The sequence below is a fragment of the Canis lupus genome, chromosome 25 (genome assembly GCF_003254725.2).
Source record: "Canis lupus dingo isolate Sandy chromosome 25, ASM325472v2, whole genome shotgun sequence".
Taxonomy (NCBI): Eukaryota; Metazoa; Chordata; class Mammalia; order Carnivora; family Canidae; genus Canis; species Canis lupus.
The window spans coordinates 20,231,666-20,244,569 of NC_064267.1; the positions used below are offsets into that span (position 1 = coordinate 20,231,666).

Below are 12,904 nucleotides of genomic sequence, written 5' to 3' on the forward strand. Positions count from 1 at the left end.
TGTGGCTTCTTTGGCAATGAACTGATTTAGAAAATATAAAGCTGGAGCATAAAAAAAAAAAAAATGTAGTTGTCACCACCTTTATTCACCAAACTGCTTCTGCAGGCTACTCACCCTCACCGGGGGACTCCAGGCTTGCACCCGTGGCTGCTGTCCTCCCTGGGAGCTCTGCAAATCTTTTGAGCTACAATTAGCCACAGTGCTGCTCTGAGCCCTTAATGCATTTGTGCAGTTCATCCCACTGCCCCCACCAGGGCCAGGTTTCCAAGGCCTCTGCTTGATGCCATCCAGAAGTCTGACCAGCAGGATGTTACTTGGAAGCTCCTCAACACCCGAGCCAACAAGAGTCCTACACTCAGGACATCTGAGTTCATTTCGGGAACCTACAATCCCCAGCAAACATCGTTTGCAAAAGGTATGCTGGCATGGCAAGACCTTTGCAGAAGCATCAAGCCGCTCTAGACAAACAGGACACTCCAGAAGATCCAACAAGGCAGATTCATCCATCTTTATCTAGTTTACTGAGAAAAAAGCTTCAGAAATGTTCATAGTTCCGTGCATCCCTTAAAGTGACTCATGTAACATCCATTTCAGACTTTGCTCTGGAGTGATGGGGGAGGAGGGGAGAGAGAAGACAAAAAAAAAAAAAAAAAATTAGTACTGTTATTTGGGGAGAAGGTTCACAGAGGAGCCAAGAACCAAAGAGTACACAAAAGTGCTTCCTCTGAATAGTGCAGCTTTGCTTTGGAATGTGGTTCCTGAACTCCAAAGTCAACAATTAAAAACAAAATGTGCTTTTTAAACAATTCAAAATTAATCCCTAAAGGTATCTAGGAGTTCACTGTGCAGAAACAGCTAATAGGTACTATATAGAATTCCTGCAGTAAAATGGGATTTACGAAATGCAATAAAGAACATAATTTCTTCAGCTCTCAAAGCGATACTGGCTGCCTTAATAAAGTCTCCAATACGTATGAGAAGCTGAACAGAAGCAACGGAAAGTTTCCTCTACCTGAAATTACTTTTAAACCCAACAAACCTCCCAATCTTTAAGTCACTTTAGTGTTTAAGAAACCATGCCTCGCGTGATCACTTGTGGTAAATGATCCCAATATTAAATACATATGTTTCTTCGCTGGTCTTAAAAATAGAACTGTTTCATCTTGCCCCAGCAAAACGAGCCGAAGGTTGACAATTGGAGAGGACACCACTAAAGGTCTGTCTGAGAGCAGCTGAAATATAAAAGCACCCTTCAGAGCAGTGGTTGACAAACTCTGAAACATATTTCTGAACAGCTTGTCCTAATCCCATTCAGAAAATCTGGCAAAATCATCGCCCAAAGAATTCGACAATGGAATGCTGGGCTGAAAAATGGGAGCATCCTATGAAAATGGGGCCATTCAGGAAAAAGCTCTGAAGCCAGTGCCCGCGCCGCTCGCCCCTGCCGCCAAAGCAAGTGTCAGCGGGAACGGAGGGGAGGGGAGGGGAGGGGAGGGGAGGGGAGGGGAGGGGAGGGGGTTCTGGTGGAGGCATCCACAGCTGCCCGCCGCCGGGTCGGGGAGCCCCGGGCGCGCCGCCTGCGCGCCGCCCGCAGGTACAGGTGCCCCAGGCCCGCGGACACACCCCAGGGCCAGGTGCCGGCGACGAGCACGGGGCCCCAGGCCGAGCGGGAGCCGGGATCTCGCTCCGCCAACAGCCCGCTCCCACCGCGCTCCGGGCCAGGCCGGGCACGAAAAGGCCCCCGAACGCCTGCTGAAGTTTTCAAGGACTCCAGCACAAATCCGCAGCCTCGAGTGGCGGAGGACGGCCGCCCAAAGTGCCGCGGGGACCTCCGTGCCGCCGCGGAGAGGACGCGGGAGTCCCCGGAGAGTCCGGGCCGGCGGGCAGCGGGAGACCGCGGGCCCGGGGCGCTTCCTGCCGGGCTCAGAGGCGGCGAGGAGCGAGGCCGCGGCCACGGGGCCGGGCGGGGGGCGGGGGCGGGGGCGGGGGCCGGGGGGAGGGGGGAGGGGAGAGGGGCGCCCCCACCACCCCCCCGCGGCCGCCGGCGTCTGCCCGCCCCGCGCCCCGCGCCCCGCGCCCTACCTCGCGCCGCGGCTCCTCCTCTTTGTTCGCGGCCCCGCAGCGGCGGCGGAGACCGAGGCACCGGCGGCCCCGCCGCGCCCGCCGCTCGCAGGGTCTCTGACGCGGCGGCGGAGACGGAGACTCCTCTCCGCCGCCCCCCTCACGCGCGCACGCCGCCGCCACCTCCCACTTTCCCAGCCGGGAGGGCGGGGGGGCGGGGGAGGAGGAGGAGGAGGAAGAGGCCGAGCCGCGGCGGGCGCCCGGGGCGGGAGGGGGCGGCCCCGCACCACAGCGCCTCCCCTCGGGGCGGGCGGGGCACCTCCGGGAACTGCGGGGCGGGCGCGCCCTCCTCCCCGCCCCGGGCCCGAGGGGGCGACCCCGCACCACTGCGCCCGCCCCGGGCAGGAGGCGCGACCCCAAACCACCGCGCCTCCCCCCGCACCCCCCCGCCGCGGGCGCGCCCTCCTCCCCGCCCGACGTCCCTGCCCCGCCCGCCCCCCCCAGGCACGGGGGGGCGACCCCGCAGCACCGCGCCCCGCCCCCTCCCCCCCCCGGCACGACGGGGGCGACCCCGCACCACCGCGCCTCCCCCGCACGACGGGGCGACCCCGCAGCACCGCGCCTCCCCCGCACGACGGGGCGACCCCGCAGCACCGCGCCTCCCCACCCCGTACCCCCGCCGCAGGCGCGCCTTCCTCCCCGCCCAGGTCCCGGCCCCGCCCGCCCCGGGCACTAGGGGTGGCGGCCGGAGGGGGCGCCGCGGAAGCCGCGAGCCCGGGAAGCGGGGTCCCCGGGAGCGAGGGAGGTGGACGTTCCTGAGGGCAGCTGGCCTGGACAATGAAGCCGCGGGGAGGCGGGGCGGGGGTGGAGGGGGAGTGAAGAGGGAGACGCCACCGGGCGGGGCCCACGTCCTCCTCCTGCCCGGGGTGCCCGGGGGTGCCCGGGGGTGCTCGGGGCGGGAGGGGCGCGAGGGGAGAGGGCCGGGCCGGAAGGGACCTCACCTCCAGGCGGCTGCCCGCCCGGCCCTGTGGAGACGCTTGGTGGAGCGAGCGCGGAGCGCGGTGAGCCCGAGGCCCGAGGGAGGCTCCCCTGTGTGGGAGTCACAGGGGGACAGCCCCGGGGCAGCTGTCCGTCCCGGCATCCCGCGGCCTCCCGCGGCCTCCCCGGGGCACAGACCTCGGCGGACCCAGAGACAGACCCGGAGGGCAGAGGCGAGGACAGCAGGTGTGCGGGGCTGCTGATACACCTGCCCTCCTGGGCACGGCTCAGGGTGACCCCGGGGCGGCCGCCCGTCCGGCCGCTCACAGGCGCCTCTGGTCTCCGAGCCTGGGAGCAGCCCCAACCATCGCTGTGATCTTTGCTTCGGTTGCCCCAGGCGCACACCTGTAAACTCTGAAATGTAGTTTGGAAAAACACGTCCACAGGTTTTGAGATGTGTTTTTCAGACTCGATTCAGAGGGGAACACAAATTAAAATGTTGTCATTATCTCAACGTTGTCATAATGTGACTTGCACGTCACATTTCAACTTAGAAAAAGTTATCCCAAATATCCTTCCTCCAAGGGGGGCAGAAACTAGAAGAAAATAAGGGTTCTAGAGATATCTTGTGAGAAATCCCTGCTTGGCCAGCAAACAGGGTGACGTTCCGAAGGGGAGCCGGATTATTCTCGTCTCCACCCAGGCCACGGCTAAACTATTCAAGACCAATGAGATCACTTACCTAAGAAAAACATGATAGCAGTTCATGATTATGTAGCATTCGCTGTATGATCTAAACATTCATTAATTCGATCCTTACGCAGTCTCAGACCTCATCATGCCTTAGCTTTGTTTTAAATAGATTAATATGCTGAGAGTCCTATCGTGTGAATACCAGAAATAACAGCCCACTTCCCCTTCCATTAGAAGTGAGCAAATACACATGCATTTGAACTGAGAACGCAAGGAAAAGAATGAACATGGTGGAGAATTTTTAACAATAATCGACAAATTCTTCTGTATCTGGACTATACTGATGATAGTGGGGCTGGCTAGATACCATCACAGTCAACAAACAGGCAAATATGAGTACATGCAGTGTACAGTCTTTAAAACCGAAGTCCAGATAGGTTCATTTCACCCCCAGGTCACACAATCAGTAATGCTGAACCAAGATTCAACCTCGGGCCTATGGATTCCAAGTACCCTTTCTCACAGACCGCCTCAGGCAAAACCAAGTGTACTGTATCTGCTCCCAGGGGAAAGACGACACTGTTCATCATGTATTTACTCTGAAGAGCAAGGACAATTTTGTTTTATTTTGTTCTTATTTTGGGGTTTTTTTGTTTGTTTTTAGAGAGAACAGTATAGAAGGTCATGTGTGGAATGGTGCAGCTTGTGAAACTAGGCAAGAAAATCAATCATCACACCCATTATCAAAGAACTGAAGACAGCATACCCAAGACTACAGTGATCAACACAAGCACCCCCGCCCCAGTCCCACAAAGATTATCTGGCTCATGGCTGCAGTTGCATGTCCCTGGTGCTAGTTCGCTATATTTTATAGAACACAAATATTAGCCTTCATTACTCTAGCTAAAAAAACTCTTGAGCCATCTCTCTTCTGTTAAATGGTGAAAAAATAATACCTTTCTTAGTGTCCTTGGAAGAGTCAATGAAATAATGTGTTCATTCTTTGTAATCTGTACATCTCTATTAAAGAAAGATCTCATTATCATTACCTGCCAGAAATTACCCAGGCAGAGTTAGACTGGGCAAAATCCTTCCTTCCCATGGTCTTTGAAAAGTTTGAGAAACTCAGAATTGCAAAACCCTGTCAAGAGAATACTACAGGGGAAGGAACAGTTGGGGAAAGAGAAGCATGTTCATCTTATCATTTCTGGGAACTGAACATGAACATGTAAACATATTATACTTAGGGCCCCTGTGACTTTGAGGAGATACAAGAAAAATATAAACACACCCTGTACACAGTAATGATAGCTTCACTTAATATAGTTCTCATCCTCCCAAGACTTCAAAGTTACTTTCACTTACGTTATCTCATGTATCTTCTAAGCATCCCTCTGAAGTAGTAAAGATAGATATAATCATTCCCATTTTCAGATGGGAAAAAAATGAGGTGTAAGGCAGCTATTGCTTCTAGTGATAAATTTATGACACAAATCAGGCTTTTGAATTCCCGGACCAGAGCACTCTTTTGTAAGCTTTGGTATCATGCTTAGACATGCATGTTCATACGTGTGTCTGATCATCATTTTCCCTCAAAACTTTTTTTTAAGGGGATCCCTGGGTGGCGCAGCGGTTTGGCGCCTGCCTTTGGCCCAGGGCGCGATCCTGGAGACCCAGGATCGAATCCCACATCGGGCTCCCGGTGCATGGAGCCTGCTTCTCCCTCTGCCTGTGTCTCTGCGTCTCTCTCTCTCTCTGTGACTATCATAAATAAATAAAAATTAAAAAAAAAAAAACTTTTTTTTTAAGTATAGTGACATTTTAAAAAATATTTTATTTATTTATTCATGGGAGACAGAGAGAGAGAGGCAGAGAAATAGGCGGAGGGAGAAGCAGGCTCCACGCAGGGAGCCCAACATGGGACTTGATCCTGGAACTCCAGGATCACACCCTGAGCCGAAGGCAGACGTTTAACCGATGAGCCACCCAGGCATCCCATCCCTCAAAACTTATCTAGCCCCCAGCTGCAGTGACACTGGAAATGCAAGCATCGTTTACCCAGTTGTTTAAACTAGAAACCTAGGGGTTGTCTTCGATTTCTCTCCATCCCTCCATCAACAAGTCTGCCAGCTATCCCCAAAATATCTCCATTACACCTGTATTCAAGCCAGTGTGGCTCTTTGTTTCCGGCCCTCCTAACCAGCTTCTCTGCTCCTTTCCGTTCCTGTCCCCACAGTCTTGCCCTGAATGTAGGGACACCCAGAGCAAAATACAAAAAAATGCATGATAGATCATGTTACACCTCTTTTCAAAACATCAATTTCTTTCTATCATACTTGGAATAAAAATCATGTATCTTTCCCGTTTTATGAACCCGTGTCACTTGGACTTTACACCATCATGCTCTACCACAGCACGTTATTTATCACCTTCACAGTACTGTTCAGAATCTCATTCTTTGATTCCTTATTTATTGCCTATCTCCCTTACCTGAATATAAGCAACCTGAAGACATGGAATGGGTCTGTCTTCTTCACCTTGGTAGCCTAGACAGCCAACCATGGTGGGTACCAGTGAATGGTTCTCAAACAAAGAATTAATCAAGTATAGAATCATACATCTTCCCATCCTAAAGCTACAAATATATTAGTGCCTCACTGCCCCAAAGATAGGAAATTGGGCAATGTTCCAAATTCCATTGAGAGTCTTTCTTAAAATAAATAAATAAATAAATAAATAAATAAATAAATAAATAAATAAATAAATAAAGAGTCTTTCTTATAATCTATTGGTCAATAAGTTTTTATGTAGAAGATGAAAAGGACACATGATTCTCTTCTCAGTTAAGCTGCAGAAAAAGCTAAATGCCAGCTATGTAACACAGAACATAAATGCAATGCCAGTTTGTCTTCATTCTAAATCTTGGTCACCATCTACTTTGTTTTCCAACCAAGCAGGAAAATTCAGAGTTCTCTCCAGCCCCTCATTTTCCCTCTGCTCCCCCTCCCACCGATAAATGATCCAAAGATCATCGGAAGTGCTTTTTAAATCTGCCCCTTCTCCCAAACCTTATTTTCAGGACTGTTTATCTTCTACCTGAATAGTAAATCCCTCTCCTAGCTTTCAGTCTCTCAAGAGTACTGAATTCTGGAGAGAGCTCTGGAATCAAAAGCTTCTCCATCTATTAACCAGGTGACCTTCAGGCCAGTTTCTAGTCTTCTGTGCCTGACTTTCCTGGTAAAATGGACCTAAAATGACTACCCGCCTCAGGGATTTGTGGAGATTTTACATAAGTTAGAAAAATAGAATGCTTGGAACTATGCTCAACACATGGTAAGTGCTTAATAAATGATGGTTAATATTATTTTTATTAGAGGGGTGCCTGGGTAGCTCAATCAATTAAGTGTCCTTGATTTCAGCTCAGATCATGATCTCAGAGTCGTGAGATCGAGCCCCAAGTAGGGCTCTGCGCTGGGCATGGAGCCTGTGTAATATCTCCTCTCTTCTGCTCCTTCTCCCTTGCACCTTGCCCCCGTGCCCCCCCCATGCAGCGCGTGCCCGTGCTCTCTCTCTCTATATATATATATATATGTACATATTTTTAATCAGAATCTAGATTCAATTCAGAATCCACTACCTGTTAGCGAAATGACTGCAAATTTCCTTAATTTTCTGAGTTTCTAACTTCCTTATCTATACAAATGAATACACTGTTACCTACTTTGAAAGCTTACTGTAAAAAAATTAATGACAAAACTCATTGAAAAAATGTATGGCACATAGTGGGGACTCAATATAATATTTGTTTCCAGTCTCCGATTCTATGTACATCTGCACCTTTTCTCACATAATTGGATTGATTATCTCTAAGGTTCTTTCCAGCATAAAAAGTGTATCTCCATCCTAACTGCATAAAGGACATCTAAGGGCAATGGATTCCTCTTGTGAAGAGCCAAGTGGTCTTGAAGCACCCTCATTTATCAGTTAGAGTCAGGCAAAGCCCAAAGAAGTTATTTTGGTCTACGGTAGTGGGAAGGTGGTGCAAACGCCACTGTCTGGCAGAAAATCTGAGCAGATGGAGTATTTATAGGCACTCCCCGAAGATTTCAGTTCAATCAGGATGATGTTAGGGAGAAAGACTGATGAGTGGGAGGTAACTGAACTGAATCTTCCTCCAGCCTTTTTGAAACAGGTCTGAATATTTGAGGAGCTGTTTGACAGCAGAGTACCTGGAGAAGGCTGGAGTGCTCTAAGCTGACTCTAATTCTAACCTGGCCTTCAGGGAGTGGCTCTTGAGGTATAGCACAGTCAGAATCACTTACAAAGCTAGTCAGAAATGCAGACAACTTAGCCTCGTTCCTAAAGTTTCTCACTTAGTAGGTGTAGCAGGGGTTAAAGAATCAGGTGATCCTAATGCATGGGATGCTGGGACAACAATTTGAGAAACACTAGCCAACTGTCACCCAGAAGCACATGAAAAGGAGATACCCTGGGCATTGACCAAGGAAATTCATCTCCAAAAGGCCCTCTAGAGCTTTGGTGTTGTTGAGAAGGATATGGGAGACTGGAGCCATTGCTGGTTTTCTGAGGACAACAGAAGAGCCGTTGAGTATTTCCACCTCCATTCGTTCTAGTCTGTATGCCTCTTCACCTCCCACTTCACCATATAGTGCTGTCTCTCCTCTTAGTAAATACTAGACAGATTTTTATTTTTATTTTTTTATTTTTCAAAGATCTAATTTATTTATTAATTTGAGAGAGAGAAGGAGAGCATGAGTGTTGGGGGGGGGGGGCAGAGGTAGAGGGAGTTGAGCAGGGAGCCTGACTTGGAGCCTATCCCAGGACCCTGAGATCACCACCTGAGCCAACGGCAAGACGCTTAACTGACTGAGCTACCCAGGCACCCCATACTGGATAGATTTTTAAAGAACATAAGTTTGAAGGGAGCTAAAATATTAGTCTGCCCAGAGCAACACACGTGGCTGGCCCCAAGTTGCCCTAGGACCCTCAAATGTGATGAAGGTCACCCATATCAAGCCTCAGAAGGTCCTGTTGCTCAATACTGTTAAGCTTCAGTGAAAACATGACTGAAAACTAGATGCCTCTAATATTTTTTGACTCAAGTACAAAGAAAAATTTAACCTACATGAGGAAAATATAATAGGATTTCTTCCTATTAAAAAATACTTTCTCTTGTCAAATTTCATTATCATTCTAAAAGTTTAAGCTTTCAAGTGGTCTTTTTGCTTCTAAGCAAACTTTACCTGACCCAACTATTAAAGAGAGTAGATAAATATCCATCACTCTATCTAACCATCTTCAGGAAATGAAATTCCATCATCTTTCTTGGTAACCTGTCTTTATATATCAAAGATTATTTATCAATTTTGAGACTTTCTGATCAAATCTAAAGTCTGACTTTTCTAATGCATTTAAATAGATCAGCTTAGACACACACACACATGGACATGTGCTTGAATTCACTAGGGACTCATGACCCAGGTTCAATTTTTCATTATAATACTGAGCAGAAGTGGGTCCTTCTCAATTTATTCACCCTAATTCACATGTATACTCGAATAGAAGCCTATATTCTATGATTTCATAATGAGTAGAAATGATCCCATCATAACATTTTCTTTTTTCTATAGCTAGTACCTCACCTTCTCTCTTTCTTGCTCCCAAATAAAATGTGTTTATTTATGTTTTTAAAAGCATAATTATCATCACGTGTACTGATCATGCTATACTTCAACTCATTTTTCTGAAAATTGGCTTGAATTCAGGAAGTGGTTTACTTCCTTTTGTCAACAATTTCCTTACTATTTTCTGTCCCTCATTCCCCTAAACCTGTACCACAAAAATGTTCATGCCAATCTTCACATTGTTCCTTAGAATTTCTATTCTTATAGCTTCTTGTACATGTTTTCTTCCTTTAAAATTTTGTGAAGCAGGCAAACAAAGTTTAAAGGAGCAACTTGGAAAATTTGTTAAAGTGAGGTGTCCAGGGGGCACAGTCAGTTAGCATCTGACTCAGGTAGTGAGTTCCGGCTCAGGTGATGATCTCAGGATCTTGATCTCAGGGTAGTGAGATCCAGCCCAGCACTGAGCCCAGTGTCAGGCTCTGTGCTCAGTGCAGAGTTTGCTGGACCTCTCCCTCTGCCCGTCGCCCATTCTGTAAAATAAGTAAGTAAATCTTTAAAGAAAAGAATAAAAAAAAAATAAAAAATAAAAAAATATTAAAAAAAATAAAGAAAAGAATAACTCCTTCAAGTAATAAACATAATTTTTAAAAGTAAATTCCCATCATCAGTTTATGCCACTGAACTTCATGTGATGAAATACCTAATAAATTTATTATAAAGCATTCCCCATGTAAATTACACATGCTACAATACAAGTATTGAATAACTCATCAAAAAAATGTATTAGTGGTTGGTGTTAATGAATTAGACCTAAGCATAGCAATATAGAAGATAATGTCTTTAATCATCTCACTCAAAACAATCTCTTTTTTCTGTAATTCAAAATGAGCTGCTCTAGAGTTTTTTACAAATAGGAAACCAAGATAGTATCAATCCAGTTGACATTTTTCTCTTCTACAAGATTGTGGAAGACTAAAGATGAAGATAATTTCCTTGTTTTCCATGATGCTTTTATGCAAAAATGATAATTTGCATAATTTCTTCTCTGTCTCAATTGAATTCCTGAAGCTATTTTCAAGCAAACTTCCACATGTCTCCAGTGTACACCATCTGTCTCATCTCTCTCTCTCTCTCTCTCTCTATTTCTCTCTCTCTTTTTTAAGTATTACAATTATCTTGTAACAGGAGCTGTCAAATCCTTATTCCCCAAGGATTCTTTCTTTTGATAAATGGAAAGGAACTGTATATATTGTTATGTGTAGTTGTATGAATGGGATGGGGGTTAAGGAAAGGTTAGATGTTCAAAGCAGTTATGGCTAAGTTGACATATTGGAGGAAATGTGATCAGGTAAGTTAGCTAGAGTTTTTAAATCAGATTCTTTACCCCAGGAAAATAAAGGAATGTTTAGTCAAAAGATCAGGAGGCCTTGAAGCAAAGAAGAATTCATAAATAGCTTTACTAAGGATTCTGTGGCCCATACTACAAGCATTAGAGAAAATATGGAAAAAGAAGATGAACTTACTCACAAGCTGCAAATTGCTTATAAAGCCTATTGGCATTTGCAAATGGTTGATGCTTTTACTGGGGGAATCAAGTTTTATGTTTACGTAGTAAGTTTATACTCAGCAGGAACTTCAGGAAATCATATGGATTGCCAAGAAAAAGTCCATATTGAAGTATTTTTTAGAAAAAAAAAAATCCTGCCAAAAACATTTAGAAGGCTTTTTTTAAAAAAGGAAGTTTGCAAGGAAATGCAATAGATAAAATTTATGTACTACTCAAAATTTACAACCAATATATTTTATGGCATTTCATAAAAATTTTATTTGCAACTCAATTTTAATCAATTTGTAGAGCTATAATTACTGAAGTCTAGTAACAAGCTACAGAGTACAGTTAAAGCTTCAGCTACCCAGAATCCTTGAAGAATGGACCATTCTGAAAAAAAAAAAAAACAAAAAAGGAATGGGCCATTCTGGAAAACCCAGTTTTATTTGGCTGAAAATATTTGAAATATAGTTTAAGTTTCCCTGAGTTTTGAAATAAAGGGCACTGGAAATTAACATTTCAGGATGACTCCAGACCATCATTATAAATATCAGGGTTTGTACAAACAGAATAATTAACTGTGGAGTCAGATAGGCTTGGGTTTGAGTCCTGGCTCTGGGAATTTTTACTTATGTGACTTTAAGAAAGTTATTCAATTTCTGTCAGCCTTAGTTTCATCATCTCTAGAAGGGAGATAATGGTACCTCCCTCATTGGTTGTTGTGAAACTTAAAAGTGAGGATACATTTGAAAAACTAATTTACTGGCCCTTAGTGAGAGCCCTTAACTAGTCTTAGTATTAATATTAATGTTAGTATTGACAGGTTTATTTTCATTGAGGTATTTAGGAGCATTTTTCTAACAACAGAATTATATTCTTAAGTCTTGTGTTTATAATTTTTTTTTTGTTTTCATCCTTCTTCCCTTTCTATTGGAACCAGGAGCTGCCCAAATCTTTTATTTTTTTAAAAAAATTTATTTATTTATTTGAGAGAGAGAGCAGGGGGAGGGAGAGGGAGGGAGAGAAGGAAAGAGAGAGAGGTTGCGCCTGACCAGGAAGAGGGACAGAAGGACAAGTACCCACCTCTAAAACCCACCTCTAAAACCGCTCCCCCACCCCCACACAGAATGGGGAGCCCGGCAGTGGCTTGATCCCAGGACTGCGAGATTATGACCTGAGCCTAAATCAGACGCTTAACCCACTGAGCCACCCAGGTGCTGCAAGGAGCTGCCCAAATCTTTTAATGGTGAGGGTTTGGAAGTGCCAACAGGCAGACCCAACCACACCGCTCTGTCACCAAGTTCACTCCTCTGAGCTATCACTAAGCTCCATACCCATCTTCATCTTCCACTTGGATGATTCTAACCATTAGGAGTAGTCGGAGTTTTTACACATTCTTGGCCTGCAATATGCTCTGGTGCTTGACTGTCACATTGGGAATCTTCCTCTCCTCCTCCCGAACCTCCCCACGCTTTTGGTAAATGATCATCACCTGTGGATTTTAGTTTAACTTTCTCTTGGGCCTCCGTTCTCACAAATTTTCTTCTGAGTATGTTAGTCACTTGTCCTGCTTCCAACTGCTGATTTTTTTCAGATCCCAGCCTTCTCCGTTGGGGCCTAGCAATAGATCTACAGACTATTACTTCTTACTATTTTCAAAGTAACAGTCTTTCTCAATTAATTAACCAAACTGCTAGCATTTCAGTAATCAATTAACCCAAATGTTAAGACTTGATTGTAGAGCAATAGAAATTGCTCAAAACGGAGCAGTACTGCCAAAGTTCATCTTTTCCTTCTTATCTATATCCACCCCTTCTCCCAAACATATATATATATTTCCATGTATCTTTCTACAAGCTCAAGTAACCAAATATAAAATATATGTACATATATTGGGAAGTTAACTTTGCTGAAAGAATAGGATTGTATCTTATATATTTCTCTGCATCTTGCTTTTTGTCTCCAAAAACTGTAATGT

General features: G+C 45.6%; 1 protein-coding gene across 3 annotated transcripts in view; it reads right to left on the reverse strand.

Annotated features, from left to right (window-relative positions):
* The window catches only part of SH3RF1 (SH3 domain containing ring finger 1), a 182,375-nt gene extending 179,243 nt beyond the window's left edge, over positions 1–3,132 (reverse strand). Inside the window, exons 1-2 of one of the 3 annotated variants that reach the window (XM_025462834.3) lie at positions 3,063–3,132; positions 115–602 (exon numbers count right to left, since the gene is read on the reverse strand). In XM_025462834.3, coding sequence (XP_025318619.1) covers positions 115–507 — 393 coding nt within the window. In that variant the 5' untranslated portion in view covers positions 508–602; positions 3,063–3,132. Of the gene's footprint in view, positions 1–114; positions 603–2,082; positions 2,329–3,062 lie in introns of those variants that run through there. The other 2 variants (XM_025462833.3, XM_035716224.2) reach the window with 2 other exon arrangements.
* Between the last annotated feature and the right edge of the window lie 9,772 nt (positions 3,133–12,904).